A 17139-nucleotide genomic window follows, 5' to 3' on the forward strand; every position below is an offset into this window, starting at 1 on the left:
TGTAGTGGAGGAAAAATGAATCGGCGCCGGCAAGTCGGAGTTCGTTTGTAACAAGTAACATCTCATGCGTGCATGATGAGGCATTGTAACAAATGGTTATAAAGATTATATCTAGGTAGTAAATACATGCCTCTGCCCACGACTTTGACAGCAGTGGGGTTATACAATTTTTATTACTTATTATTGCCAAGCAGGCCACTAGATGGAAATCGTAGCTACAGGCTTGTTAGTAGCAAAATTCGCGCTTTGAACACATAATTATTAAATCACATTTATAATCGGGCCTATCGCGAATTTATCATTGGATTAAGTTTCATAATCCAAAATTTGTCCACTGAACGCCATTATTATCCTCGAGCTGTGCGAGAGGCGATTGAAATCAAGAAACACCCCAAAAATTTTAATACGGAAGATGGATTTAACTTACCGGCAACTTGGGGACCAGTGATCCAGAAGTTAAAGCCAAGGGATCTATCTTCGGATGTGTGCGTGGATGTTGTGAGTGTTGCGTGTCGAACTGTTGACAATAATTAACATTTATGTGTATTGGGTGGTTTGAAATCTGTTGTCTACCCCAAACTTTTTCAAACACTTTTCGTCGGGTAGTCACACAAATCTCTGTTTTGACATTTTGCTGGGACGTCAGTTAGCCGCGACCACGACCAATTAAACCTGTGTCGAAACGTTGGTAAATAAAGGTAAAAATAAATTCGCGATAGACCCGATTATAAATGTGATTTAATAAGTGTAAAACTACCTTACTTTGTATAAATATTTAACAAAAACACGCTTAGAAGTAAATCAGGCTTTTTAAAATATCCTTTTACTCGTAAAATATAGGTATTTGTGGACATACATTTTGGTACACCCGAGTTTAATGTTGACCTTTCAGCGGACATAAAAATTCGGCACATGAGACATAAAGGGCAATAAAGTAATAACGGTTTACAATTAATTGGTACCAGTGTGCGTCCTGGCGTGAATAGGTTGACTAATGGCCTCATTTTGTGAATATTAAAAACTGATTAGCAAAGGCTTTGATTAGGTATCTTTCTAAACAAATCAAATATTTATCAAAATTATTAAACAGAAATTTTAACAGCAAAATTATTAATGAAAATTTTCCCTTCCGGTTAGTATTAACAATCACAACTTACAAATCGATTTAGACCCACGTTAAAAACTTCAGTTGGGTACAATGAGTATTGGGATCCTCGGTGTCGACATCTCCAGTGACGTCCAATTCCGTAGCCACCTGGAAGGGAAGGCTGATCTGGCATCCAAAAAACTCGGTGTGCTCAATAAAGCACGGCGATACTTTACTCCGGGGCAAAGACTGCTGCTATATAAATCGCAAGTCAGACCCCATATGGAGTACTGCTGTCACCTTTGGGCAGGAGCACCTGGATGCCAGCTTGGACCCTTCGACTCAGTCCAAAGGCGCGCTGTACGAATCGTCGACGATCCCAAACTCCCAAACTCACAAGCGGTATTGAACCTTTAAGTCTAAGGAGAGACTTCGCCTCCTTATGCGTGCTCTACCGCTTGTACAATGGGCTGTGCTCTGAAGAATTGTTTGACATGATGCCAACCGCCGCTTTCTATCAGTACACCGTACTGTGCGGTTTAAGAGGAATTTCCTCCCGCGTACGCTTCGGCTGTGGAATGAGCTCCCTGCCGAGGTTTTCCTGAGGGGCTACAGTATGGGGTTCTTCAAAAAAGGAGTGTACAGGTTTTTAAAGGGTCAGCAACGCGCGTGTAATATCTCCGATGTTGCAGGCGTCCGTAAGCTACGGTAACTGCTTACCATCAGTCGGGCCGTATGCTTGATTGCCACCGACGTGGTATTAAAAAAATTATATATCGACGTTTAGAATGGTGGAGCAAAATTAATTTGTTTCTACCTGTTTATAAAATAATCGAAAATTAATACCGTAAAATGGGGTGAGTAGGGTTCGCGGGGAGAGTTGGGTTATGAATGGGGAGAGAAGGTTTGAAAGGGGGGTGAGATGGGTTTTTAGGGCTACTGCTACAAAAATAATGTATTACAATTTAAAATGGAGCTATAGTAATACTTATAATAAAAAAAAAAACGATCCAACAATCTTCCAAAATCACCTTTGTATGAAAACGCATCTCACCCTAATTACGAGGGACTACGGGGTGAGGTGGTTAAAATAAAAAACTAAAATACAAACGTCCGTCCTCCGGAACACTTATAATTTACACCATTCAGTTTGCATATGTAAAAATAAAACGTTATCGAGGTTTGAATGTCAGTTTTGCTCCTACCTACTTACCCCATTATACGGTACATTCTAAGCTGCCTGAAGCATACTGGAATCATAGCTTTGGATAAATATAATACACCTTGGCTATATACGCCGATTACTCTCGTACAATAGGTCAATAAAATTGATATGATGCCGCCCGCTGGCAGATAAAGCGACGCTCATAAAGAGGTTATTGTGAGCCTTTTCGGAGCTCACACACGAATATGCTTCGTTCCCGCCGACCATATTGTTACTCTCCCTAATAGGAAAACAGCATTTCTCAAAAGAAAAGCTCAAAGCGCTTGTAATTAGTGGGGTAGTACGCTCGCGCATGTTTTACATTTGTTATATTTTTATTTTCTTTGGAAAATATTTGCAGATAAATGCAGTCTTGTCAAGGCTGTTTAAATAACGAAATTCAGTTTAAATGGTCACTTTGTTTAATGTAAACAACAAAATAACGCCATTATTCAAATAAAAACGCTCGTTCGATAAAATAGGTATTTAGAAAAAGCAAAATTTAAGTAAAATAATTCGCGTAAGTGAATAATGAAGTCAAAAGTTTGTCAGTGACTTAACTAAGTAACGGTGTGAATACATAAAGAATGAGTTTTGTATCGTGAGATAGATACTTAATTAGCTTCGTGACATTGCAAAACTTGCATTTTTCCCGTCAGTATGTTTTCCCGGTGTGAGACAACCCAAAACAATCCAAATAGAGGATGGAGCTCTAACCTAAGCGTAACTTATACGTTATGTTTATGGGATCCTTCTTACTGTTATATTTACGGGAGAATATAATTTGCTTTAATGTCACACTGGGTATTTATTTTATGTGTGCTAAAGTGAAGTAGTATTGGAATAATTTATTGTGATTTTAATATTAGGTAATTACCTACAGTCTATACCTACTTAACAGCTTTATCATGCAAAAGTATGTAATTTTAAATGTTTTATTTTATTTTATTTGTTGCAGTTTTTCCATAACTACTTATGTATAGAAAAACGCCCTATGAATGTATTTATTGAAATTATATTTATAGAAAAACTGACCCTTAATGAAGGTTTATATTACACCAAAGATACTAGGCATATCAGCAGGCATAGCAACTCACTCGTATGTACCTGCATGTCCGTGTATCCGTCTGTGAGTTCATATTAACTTACATATTAATATGGACTCTTGGAGACTATGAAAGAAAAAAAACCGGCCAAGTGCGAGTCGGACTCGCGTTCCAAGGGTTCCGTACATTACACAATTTTTAACAATGTACCTATTTTTTATGTGAAACGTGAGATGTCTAAAAAATCCGTAGGGGTTGGATCAAAAATTAAGTAATGAAGTCCGACTCACGCTTGATTGCACATTTCTAATAGGTTTTCCTGTGATCTATAGGTAAAGAGCTATATTGTATAATTTTTTCAAAATTTTAGACAGTAGTTTCGCAGATAAAGAGTGGGGGGGGGGGGTTATTTTTTTGGCTATTTTCTTAAATAACTTTTAAACTATTTATTTTAAGATTACAAAAAAAATATTTGAGATTCTCATAACGAGCTCTTTCATTTGATATGTAACACGATATTGTTTTAAAAACTTTATTTTTTAATTTTCTCATTTACCCCCAAAAGTGGCCCCCATGTTTAAAATTCATTTGTTTACGTTACATGTCCGGCTTTGGGTCACAAACTTACGTATGTGTACCAAATTTTAACTTTATTGGTCCAGTAGTTTCGAAGAAAATAGGCTGTGACAGAAGGACAGACAGACAGACAGACAGACAGATAGACAGACAGACGCACGAGTGATTCTATAAGGGTTCCGTTTTTTCCTTTTGAGGTACGGAACCCTAAAAAGCAAATAAACTGAGTAAAGTATATACCTAACTCTTCTTTACCTAACCCAATTATGTAGGTAAGTTGAATATACTGTAGACGCGTATAAAATAATAGACAAAAATGTGCTTTATGAACTCATAGCATGTCCTTTTTTATTAGGTATACAAGTAAGGTTCATTTTGTACGAAACATAATTCGTTTCAATTGTTTTATTACATGAATAACTATCGCAGTACCGCAGTATCACATGTTAGTTATTGTGCAACCGTAATCCAGTGTAGATAAACGCAAATACTCGCGTATCGCTTCCCGGCCGCACATGTCACCAGGCTTATCAGTCTGCAAATATACCGATCAATATGCAGCACACTGACTCGATGCCTTGTGAAAAATACTGGAATTTAGTATATATAGAAGTACTACTACCTAGTTTACGACTATTATATATCTGTCATCATCATCATCATCATGTCAGCCGATAGACGTCCACTGCTGGACATAGGCCTCCCGCAAGGCTCGCCACTCCGACCGATCCTGTGCCGCTCGCATCCACCGAATTCCCGCGACCTTCACCAGGTCGTCGCTCCATCTCGTTGGAGGCCTACCGGCAGTTCGTCTTCCGGTACGCGGACGCCACTTTAGAACCTTCCGGCCCCACCGGCCATCAGTTATGCGAGCAATGTGCCCCGCCCACTGCCACTTAAGGTTTGCAATTCTGCGAGATATGTCGGTGACCCTAGTTCTACTGCGGATATCATCATTTCTGACTCTATCATGCAGAGAAACCCCGAGCATGGCTCTCTCCATTGCCCTTTGCGTGACCTGATATACTCGTATCTGTGGTTTCATCTAAATAACACTACATTTTCTTACGTGTTTATGGATAATGGACATAAGGCAGATATTTTCTGAGCGTTTTTTTTTAAATTCTAGATGATGGTGAGATACCATACTTATCTGGGGATTTTTAAATGCTCGCTCAATATTTTATAAAATCTTTAAACAAAATGCAAATGGTCTCTTCTTTTACTTCACAAAAGGGTACGCCACGTTTCGCAAAAAGATGGGAACAAACTTTATATTATAAGTAAGTTATTTCCTGCTCATATTCCTTCTTCTTCTTTCTTCCATATTAATAGCTTCTAAAGTAATCTCTTAAAATAATTCTACACGAGTACTTAAAACAAATCAGTCTATTTTCCATTCGGTTAGGTATGTTTACCGCCCAAAAAATACTTAAAAACAGTTTTGATGAAGACCGTTTCATCTTCATATACATTTTGTAAGGAAGATGTCTGAGATAAAATGTATCATTAGTGTAGCTGACCGATTTAAGATTTTTTTACAATATTTTACTTATTTCATAACGATTTGTTGTCATTGAACCATAATAGAACCAGCGAGCTGTGATCATGGAAATTGTGGCGTTTATGCAAATTTGAAGCTTTTAAGCATGCAACGCCCGCAGTGATTACTGTTGACAGAAACGTTTCAATTAACCCTGTTGATTGCTCCATTGTCCTTATAACATCGCAGAGGTACCTAATAGAGTTCCTGTCACAGCTTGAATCCCAATATGCTCGACTGATGAACAGTTCTCTTGGCTTTTGTTTGACTGGAATATAGTTCATTTTTAGGGTTCTCTAATTAGTTGACACCTATGACTATGACAGACGTAAATTGAACATGCACCTGGCCGCCGGTGTGGTGCTCCCCGTGAACCTCGTGAATTCGGATACCTACCTGAAGAATTGTGCCCTGCCCGAGTCCTGTGTGCGGATCGCAACTCCCGGAAAGGTTAGTGGTGCTGTCTTGACGATCTGAGAAATATTTCCCAAAATTACCTACTTGCCCCTTTGCTAAACACTATATATGTAGGTACTCAGGTCTACAGCTTCTTGAAGCTGTAAAAAAATTACCTCTAAGTTAACGTAAAAATAAGATACGGTCGTTTATGCCATAATTTATAATTTTAACCCATAAAAAATGTATATTTCGACACTCTCAAGGGAATCAAAATGTACAGGGTACTTCTCGTTGACCTAAACCTATGAAATTTGGCAAGTAATCGTCTTACACTACACAAGTACAGGGAAAAATCTGAAAACTATAAAGTAAAAGATAATAAATATAAATAAAAAGTTAAATTTGTGCGGAACCCTAGGTGGGCGATTTTTAACTACAAAATATTGTAGGAAAGACACTATATAAAAGTTCTTAATGAATTCTTAATTCCAAATATGATGCGTTTATGTTGAAGCCTGGTTTAAAAAGACCCAAAGTATAGGTACCCCCTTATACACATATATGGAATAGACATGCTTTGCATTGCCTAGAGTATAGTAGAGTAAAATAGCTGCCAGATAAACTGTCCAAGGTTTATCCTCCAATTGAAAAGGGCACAATGCAACCATTTTAATTTTAGACGCGAAAAGTATTGCACAGATAAAACCCGCCATTTTGTGGCACAAAGCGCTTTATGTTTGATGAATGGTCGTACGATCGTCCCGACTTACCTGCAATCCTGCGAACTTCGAGCCTTTTTTATATAAAATTCATGTTGATTTTGGCTATGGAATGCAATTAAAATATCGATTCTTTTAGGTACTTCCTGACTGTCATTGAAATTATTCACTTGATTTAATAGTAAAAGAAAAACCTAGAAACTATTGTTGCGATCCCTGCAGCGCCCTGTGTAGGTATTAAATATGTTTGATTAGTAAAACCAGAATAACTGTATTTCAACTTAATATTTTATAATCGGAACGAAACGATAGGTTAACCGGTACGATGTTGGAATAAATGCACTATAGAATGACTAATAAATGCTTATATTTCGAATTTTGCAACAAGCTAATTTGAATAAGGCAAGTTAAACTAAAACTATGGGACCTACGAGTAGCAATTATTCAATTCTATGCTGTTGGAAAGTCGGCAAAGGGTAATTAAACGAGGAACTTGGAACCAAACAAGTTGTAACTGTTATTCCGGGATAACCGAGAAATCCCGCTAATGCTTGCGGTAGCCTCTTGAAAATTTAAGGGGAAGGTTAACTTTTTGGCGTTCTGTCTACGTTATTATAAGGGCCAAACACTATCAGTAAGAATGACTACCTTTTAGCAATGTCATTACTAATGACAGTAAAATGATTGGGACAAAAGAAAATTTTTACGAAACGAAGGAGTGACAACATTATTTGTTACATTCGTTATGATAGTGTGTGGCTATACAAAAACTTCGATAACTGGATTGTATTTTCTCTAGTGTTCCCATGAAAGTAAATTCTCGATTTACAATAATGATAGTTATATAATTATAACATATATATGTTACCGTATACACCCGTTTTAAATGAAAACGCGCTTTCACTATTTAAAACTTTTCGATGACCCGTCTGGCCTAGTGGGTAGTGAACCTGCCTGTGAAGCCGATGGTCCTGGTTCGAATCCCGGTAAGGGCATTTATTTGTGTGATGAGTACAGATATTTGTTCCTGAGTCATGGGTGTTTCCTATGTATTTAAGTATTCGTTGTCTGAGTACCCATAACACAAGCGGGCTTACCGTGGGACTATCAATCTGTGTAAGAATGTCCTATAATATTTATTATTTATTTATTAGTAGTAGTAAACACTTTATTGCACAAAACAAGTACATAACACAGACAGAATACAGTAAATGTGTACAAAGGCGAACTTATCCCCTTAAGGGATCTCTTCCAGCTAACCTTTAAGTAACTGAGAGAGATACATACGAAATGGTAGTCAAGCTAAGATAATATGTACATGAAGGCAAAACTTTAAAGAAATAGCTATATTATTATTTATTTATTAAAACTATTTTTCGCAGAGTGCACTAAGAAAACTAGTTTTAACTAGGATTATTCATTTTCACGAATTATTCAACATTAATTTCAGTTAAGACTAGTTTTGATTAGGGAAAACGCGTTTTCACTGAGGCGATACAGAAAACTAGTTTTAACTAGGGAAAACGTGTTTTCACTAAAAACGAGTTTTTACTGTAATGTATACAATAAAAACAAGGCGGCAAATCTAAACTTTTTAACATTATGGAATTTTTCATAAACGCCTTTCAAATCTAAAATACCGTTTACGATTGTTTCTCCTTATACTCCTTCAAAGATTTATTTGTTCAACATAGGTAAGTTATAAGATGTTAAATAAAGATTTCAGTATCATCATGTCCTTATCCATCATTTTGAAGTTTATTTGTTAGAAAGAGATAATATTTGTTATTCTAGACCGAATTTGATTTAAGCAAATCATCTGTAACATTACCTCCAGTAGCAACGTTGTGATATTTGAAATAATTGAGAAATCTGCAAATCATTTCTTCACTACGCTCGTGTAATTTTAGAATTAGGAATAAGTACAAACATAGCTTTAACAGTACATTGTTAGACAATTAGCTAATTCGCAGCCCGCCTCTAGATAAGGAACCGGGTACCCTCATTGTTTATCTATCGCACGAATACATTAGTCGCCCTTTTTGCAGAGTTTTATCGAAGGACGTCGCCATATTTCCAGTTAACTACGCATGACCGATTTGCATGATAATCATTTCCAGGAAAAACGTGGCCAACACACCAAATTTGTGAATTTATTACCTAATAACTTCACGTGACACTGTATTCAATTTAAATTTGTTTTTTATGTAATGGCTTTAAAAGCAGAACTCTAATTTCACCTTAAAACTTGAATTGCCACAAAAAATTGTCTTCAAATTATTTGAGATAGGGACCTCATCGCAGCTTATTTTGTTACAGGACCGAGCGTACAGAAGAGACAGTGCCCAGTAGCGCCAACCTCACCAACAATGCAGTGCGCCATAAAATTGTCGTGCTAGGGGCCGCTAAAGTTGGCAAATCGTCACTGATAACACAATTCCTCTACAACACGTTCTCTCCTAAGTACAAACGAACAATCGAGGAGATGCACCATGGAGACTTCAATGTCGCTGGAGTTAGATTGACATTGGATATTTTAGACACATCAGGAGCTTATGAATTTCCTGCCATGAGGGCTTTGTCTATGCAATCCGCGGATGCCTTCATCCTAGTATACGATATCACGGATTCTGACAGCTTCGCAGAGGTGCGGACGTTACGGGATCAGATTCATGAGACGAAAGCCAGCACGGCCGTGCCAATAGTGGTGGTGGGGAACAAGGTAGACCTAGCGGAAACAGGAGCAAGACAGGTAACTTTCATACTTAGAATTATAATAGAAGGTAAGTAATTGAAAATTATTAGATCAAAATCTCCTATTAGTACATTTGTGTAATAGAAAAAACATGAGGGATTTCTAAGGAGAACGGTTGTTTTATGCGATTAGCGCAGCCTTGAACGCATGAGATCACGGAATGTATGAAACATGACAACGCTGCGTTCATTCGCGTAAAACAATATACGGTCATTAGATTATCTGATTTAAAGTGTCATTTTTCTTACATTGCGTTGATCGCATGCGTTCAACGCTGCGTTGATGTATAAAACAACCGTAAAAGCGCGCGGATTAAGAGAAAATATATTTATTTACCATAAATGTGACCGTTCCATAAATGTGACGTTCTCAAGTAAAAGATACCACATTATCGCTTACCATAAGGGTGAAATTTACTTGCATCTCTATACGAATAACCTGTCAGAGCGTCCTTGTGGTAAGCGACAATGTGGTACCTTTTACTTGAGAACGACACAAATGTGGATCAACGACTACATTACGAGTAATTAACCATACCATATGATAATATAATTATATTTTTTGTGGCATACATTTTCAGTACTATAAAGTAAAACAAAACACTCGGTCAAATAAAACACTTGCACGTTTCGCAACAAATATTTTAACCACGCAAAACAAAACATTTCAACTAAAAATAATTAAAGGCACCGATGTAATTTAAAACAAGACATGTCTTATTGAGCACGTTCAGAAACGTGTTAGGTATTTACTTTCTCGAAAGCAATTTGTGATTGTGATCGGATAAGACACGTGTCTCTTCGCCACGAGGACAAGACATTTACAGTAGAATAATTATTTTACAATGTCACAATAAAATTTGAGAAACCAATGCCTAACAGTTTCGGAAACTTGAAATATAAATATAAAAATTGGTGCGTACCCTTTTCAGTCTACTTGCTGAGAGCGTAAATGTTAATGTACAAAGTTCCGCGTAAATAATACAGTAAATGAAAATGGGTAGGTATTAAACTACAACGAGCGACTACGTAACAAGCGGGATTAGTTGGGCAACAAAGTGGTACCAAGAACAAACAAGTTTAGTCCAACGTCACGTCGTGTCTCCAGATCCCAGAGGCCCCGGCGTCTCAGCCACATACGTGTATGAGCTAACAAACATCGATCGGAGTCAATCATTTTTAGAGCGCTCGGCGCGCCAATATTAGTGTTTACATTGTTGGTAATAAGCACACCATTAAATTATTCCCGTAATTGATAAATTAATTCTACAATGCTTCAATATAATAGTACACAATAGCGTAATAAATTAATTTGATAAATGAATTGGTAAAGTTTAGTTACCGCAAGCAAGTAGGTTACATCAACTTATACATAAAAACAGCTCATGCGTTGTAAGCTGAGCACATAGAGAACAAGACAAATGCAAACAATGGGAGTAAATGTTTGCCGTAGGTATAATTTAATACCTACGATATTACCCAAAGCGTCCATATTTAATTAGTCATAAATACCGATTGAGCGGAAAAGGGCAAGGACCAAATCAGTGTTTCAGTGCACACGTAGGCCCACTATATTTACGTGCCGCAAGCACGTGACTGAAAAGGCGCCTATTAACATATTTTAGGCATGTAGGTAGTACTTTTTATATTTTTAAGAATAAGCACGACACGCCTAGAATATATTGAAAGGCACCTTTGCAAACTCGTTAAAATGTAATCCTGTATTCAGAGGAACTTGTATTGATATGAATTTAAGTAAGTAAGTAAACACTTTATTGTCTGAATTTAGTATTAGTACCTATTATTTATTTACGTATTTATTATACATTTCATAATAATATGGTATCAGTATTACAAATGGACCCTGATTATACCAAATAAAAAAATATAATTAAATTAAATTTATTATTTATTTCAAATCCGTAGATCCATCTGTAGATCCATATAGTGTTAGTAGGGTTTGAGATCCGGATATCCGAAATATCCGGATGTCCGGATATCCGTCATATATTAGATCCGGATCCAACGTCTCATAGGATCCGGATATTTCAGATCTCACGAATCCGTTAAATATGTAACTTAAATTATGGTTCTGTAGCAGAAACCATTTTCGAATGAATATTATGAATGATTTCGTACATTTTGTCCTCCATAATCAAGCTAGGTATAACTCATGTCATGCGATAACTTCATAAAATAAATAAAAATGTCGCTTAAAGTAGGTAAACAAACAGTAGTAGGTACTGTTACTACTGTTTGTTAACAGTTTTTAAAACTATCTGGTTTTTAATACCTCCTGACTGGAATAACGGTAATTATTATTACTTATGTTTGACTGCCTGGAACCCGCTCGGCAGGTTCTTTGTTCGTAGTCGCTTATTTCCTCTACAAAGCAGGAAATCGCTGGAATCGGCTACGAGCGTAGCGTTATGAAAACGTTGGCAGTCAATATATTAAAGTAATTTATTGTTGCCAGGCTTTTGCTCTGTCGCCTTCTTTGAGTCGTCTACCTAGAATGTCATTATTGCTTGTGCGTGTTGTTATCACAGTTTTATTGTGTCGGTTGCAAATAACATGTGTTATTGACTAAGTAAATAATATTGTTATGTTATTAAGAAGCGGTAGCCGAAATTTCACGATTTCGCTCAACTTTGGTCGCTATTTTGCAGTAACTAATAGAATTTCTATTAGTTTTATTCATATAATGGAAGATCGTTGTAATGCGGTCTCAATGAATGAGCTATAAGTTTTCATTAAAAATATTGATAGTATGTATGTAGGTACTTGTATTCGTAGTATGACGTTGTTTGCTGAATTCTTGTGAGATGCGACCAACAAATAGTTTTAATTTAATTTATTTTATTCATAAGCCAGACTCTTTGCGGTGAGTATGATGTCGCTTTAACATACTCGTATGTTGTAGATAGACAATGCCAAAGCGAATTTTGTTATTAAATTTTCAATGCTCCATGCACCCCAATTTAATGCAAACAGTAGAAAGCCTTTCTCTAGGTCAATCCTTTTAGCGTCCGAAGTATTATAGCTAGCGGAAATATGGAAGTGTGTTTGGGTCCAGTTGCAATTTGTTGGCAGTATGGGCGGAATCGAATTTCCTGTGTGAGCGCGGGCACGTCTCGGACACGGCCGTCATGCAACTATGTCAGCTGTCACTGTGACGGTTGCATTTGTGTTCTATAACAATGATATGCGCTTAAATATAGGAGGATATAACCAAACGGAGTAGCCATTAACAGGCATTCCCCTCTGTCGAAAATGGTCTTACACAATGTATGGACTGACGTTTATCTGACATGGCTATTTTGACGTTACGTATACATTTGACGTTCCCCTCACCCGCAAAAATTGGCAGACTTTTACAGCAAATTACAGACGTGGCGTCTCCGTTTGGTTATATCCTCCTAGGCTTAAATAGGTGCTGCCAAATGAAGTGCGTTTTTTTGTTACTAAATATACTCGTTTTAATATAAATTTCATATTAGCAAATCGTTTTGACAGTTCTTAAAAATAAGCTGATTTGACTAGACGTAGGAAAGTTGCCTATCGAGTAATACCTTTTCGTATTATGGTAACTCGTTGGCATTTAAGTATTTTATATATTTTATCTTACTGACATACCAGTACAAACGATCACAAATTGAATATTACAAAACAATTTTTTATTTGTTTTTCATATTGAAACAAAAATTGACTTATGAAGGAAAATGTGAAAAAAATATATCGGTTTACATAACTAAAAAAGTTTACACTAAATAAAATTTAAACAAAAAATATGAATTTGATTTTCATATCTAACCAAGCTCGTGCATCGGCACTGGCACATCTGTGAGCCACTCAACCGTTTTATGCCGCTTATCTCTCATAAAAGTTTAGTCGTAAATTCCACAACAGTAAATGTTAATGCTTGGAACACAAAACAGTACCTACCTGCGGAGTTCCGCCGCAGCGTCCGGCCCGCAATGTCGGACGCCGCTGCCCGACGTCCGAGTAGCCAATATCCATTCTTAGTACACCTCTACGAACGAATTGGATGTTTAAAGTACCACTTCATGGCAGATTGAAGACAGCTAGCTACCTCAATCAACAGAGTACTTTATCCTAGCTTTTGTAAAAACCCGTCGAACGTTTCAAATATTTTGTTCATATGTGGGATGTGGGTTCTTCTGTTCATTTGTTATCATGATTATGGCTGCCCAACGCAACTAATGTTATTTTTTCTGGTTTAATGAAAATAATAGCACAGTTCAGGCGAATTTAGGTCTAACGCGTCCCAACGTTTGGTTTTTTTCTCTGTAATTGTTGTAATTGTGTGCCCCTTTTACATTTTATTTCTTTCTTTAATCAAATTTTCTCTGATGTAACTAATTACATGAACCTTTTCATCTTTTTAAACCAGTTTTTGTTAAGAAAGTTAGCAGTGTTTCTCAATTAACTTTGTACTTAGTTCATAACAACTGATCGTCACTCTAAAAGACACGTAATTTCCGACCTTGAACCGAAATAACTTGCTCAATTTCATGATAGAGCAGATCCTTATGATAGCCCGAAAGTTTTCAGCAGATTTCAATTAAACTTCGTGTAGGTACACATTATTGAGTTGAGGCCAGGTAACCTTGGCGTGGTTTCGAGAAAGGATATTTTATAATAATAGTCCTTTCTGAAACTTTCAATTTGTGTTGTTTGGTTTATCTTTTCAATTATGAGGTAGCTATATAATAATTAAGATATATACATTACATATCTATATTTATAAAACTAAACGTAAAGCGAGGTTTAGACTAGCAAGAACTTGCATGCAATTTTCATTACATTACATTACATTGCGGTGTTTGATAAACATTTTGAATGCAGTTTACCTTAGTAGTCAGCAATGTAACGTAAATTGCATTGCAAGTTCTTGCTAATCTAAACCTCGCTTAACACTGTAAACTATAGATATCGCTTATATAAAAACAAAGTAGCGTTTGAATCACATATGATATGGTGCTGCTGAGTCCGTCTATCAGTGGCCTTAGGAAACTGCTTGCGGGTTGTGAGACGTATGCTGAGACGCATGGATTGCAGTACAACCAAAAGAAAAGTCAGGTGCTAATGTTTAAGGCTGGAAGTTACACTTTAAGCTCGGTACCCCCGGTTGTACTGCATGGAACCACACTTTCTGTTGTGGATAAAGTGAAATATCTAGGTCATATTACAACGCAAGACCTTAATGATGACCTAGACATAGAGCGGGAGCGCAGGGCATTGGCTGTAAGGTCTACATGCTCGCCCGCAGGTTTTCTCGATGCTCAAGAGAGTTAAAAATTGTGCTTTTCAAAGCTTTCAATTTAAATCTGAAATAAATGTTTTCAATTCAATTCAATTACGCAAGAAAAAGTAAAAAATACTGCCTACATAAGATGCTGCTTCATCTAACTGAAAAAGTTTTCCGCGCTACACATATGAAGTCACGAAATGTTCTGTCTTTTTATTTTTTAGCACACTGACGACGAAGAATAATATCTCCGGTTTCCTCGCAGATACGAGTAGGCATCTGTTGCTCTCGTTTGTCTTGTCCACAGATCAACTACCTAGTCTACCTAACGAATGGACCACAATAGAAGACTCACGGCTACCATATGTTGTCACTCTCAAAATAAATGACTAGTAGGCACCTGTGGGAGCGCCACCATACACTTTAGTCAAGTAGACTTATAACATTGATTTAAACTTTTACGATTTATTACTCATTATTATTCACGACGGGACTTAATCGCGTAAAATAATTGCGGCGCGCGGATTATCAGTTTGTCAGCTCGCTAGTAAACAGAGCACAAGATCTGTGTGACCCTGAATATTTAAAGAGCGAGATGTCGCATATTCAGGAGGTATTTAGGTGGAACGGGTATAAGGTGAGAAAGTGGCAACCCAGACGAAAAGCAAGAGTGAAGCGCCCTGATGTCTCCAGGCAACCGGCATTTTTACCTTATGTGAAAGGAGTAACAGATAAAGTTGGCACTCTGTAAAGACGGTATACACCCCTTTATCCAAAATTGCAGGAAACCTGAGGTCATCGAAGGACGTTATGCCGTTCCAGTCACCTGGCGTTTACAAGATCGATTGCAGATGTGGTAGTTCCTACATCGGGGAAACGAAACGTACCATAGCGGAAAGTTAAGGAGCATATCGCAGCTATCAAGAATCGTCCTAGGTGAACAAGTCTGCCGTTGCTGAGCATTTACGAGAGTCAGGGCCAAACTACTGGATTGAGAACTGTAATAGATGTCATATATTAAAGAAAAAGTAAGTGACGAAGCCCTCCAGTGGTGAAGGCCGGCACTGGAGGGCTTCGTCACTTTTTCTTTAATATATGACATCTATCACAGTTTTTAATTTATATATAGTAGTGTGACTACTTAAAAAACACAAATCAAAATATTTAATAAAATAATTTGATTTGTTCCCAAACTTGTTTACTGGATTGAGCTTCTACTACTTTCTAAAGATAGTTTTATAGTAGAAAAATCCGAAAAGCCATTGAAATCAAAAACCATATAAATTTCAATGGAGACGAAGGTTTTAAGATCTCATCCACATGGAACCCAATCAAATGTAAGCGGAAACAAATATCGCAAGTTGAAAAATCTAATATCGTGAGTGTCGTGTGTCGATCCGGTGACATTCCTAGTGCGCAAAACGTTCAAATTAATAAACAAGACCAAGTGCGAATAGTTCAAAAACTCGCGCTCCTAGAAGATGTTGATGTCAATTTTAGCCAGTCTTCTCCGAGACCACGGGGACAACGCCGTCCTCGAAATGTCGGAGGCAAATTTAAAACTTATTGCGTCAAATAAGTCCCGTCGTTGTCAATAACAATAAGTAGACTTAAGTATATAGTTGAATTTTGTAGGGTAAATGTGGGCTGTTGTTGTATAAAGTATAGAACGCAACTAATTAGTAAGACTTCCGATGCAGTTTCCTACAAATTAATTAGTGGCTGTGGGATCCCAAGTTTTCAAAATCGCTTCACGATGGGATTAATCTAAGGTTAATCTATGATCTTGCCAAATTTCTCGACGTCGCCACTAGCACCTTAGGAACTTAGCTCGTAAAACTTCTTCCAATAAATCTCCCGGGAGCTCATTAAGGTTCAACGTACGTTGAGTTGCTGACGGTGACATGCTAATTATGAATCAATTTCTACTTGGCAATAATTCTTCGGAATCTGGTATTTGATGATGTTGAACATTGATGGATTTCTAGGAAACTAAGTTCGTACATTTCTTCCGTTTGGCTCCATTTTAAATAAAAAATGTGATAGAAGACTGAATAGGAATTTAATTTTCCGACAAGAGGTTTTAATTGCAGCGCTCGTCCACGTTTTTATTGAAACAGAAACAAAAAACCGGCCAAGTGCGAGTCGCACTCGCGCACGAAGGGTTCCGTACCATTACGGAAAGAAAACAGCAAAAAAATCACGTTTGTTGTATGGGAGCCCCATTTAAATATTTATATTATTCTGTTTTTAGTATTTGTTGTTATAGCGGCAAACAGAAATGCATCATCTGTGAAAATTTCAACTGTCTAGCTATCACGGTTCATGAGATACAGCCTGGTGACAGACAGACAGACGGACAGACGGACAAACAGACGGACATAGGAGTCTTAGTAATAGGGTCCCGTTTTTGCCCTTTGGGTATGGAACCCAAAAAATGGGCGCAATACGACACGTGTCCATAACAAATGGTAACGAAATTGTCGTTGTATGGAGGAAAGCATTCCTCTGGTAATGCACCCCTTACAAATGTTTTTTT

General features: G+C 37.2%; 1 protein-coding gene across 1 annotated transcript in view; it reads left to right on the top strand.

The window, feature by feature from the left end:
- Positions 1-17139, top strand: part of LOC134742406 (ras-related protein Rap-2b) — a 43215-nt gene that overhangs the window by 18058 nt on the left and 8018 nt on the right. The window contains exon 2 of the mRNA XM_063675546.1: positions 8894-9326. Within this exon, the coding sequence (XP_063531616.1) occupies positions 8894-9326 (433 nt within the window). The remainder of the gene's footprint in view (positions 1-8893; positions 9327-17139) is intronic.

Source organism: Cydia strobilella, chromosome 6 (genome assembly GCF_947568885.1).
Source record: "Cydia strobilella chromosome 6, ilCydStro3.1, whole genome shotgun sequence".
In the NCBI taxonomy this organism is placed as follows: Eukaryota; Metazoa; Arthropoda; class Insecta; order Lepidoptera; family Tortricidae; genus Cydia; species Cydia strobilella.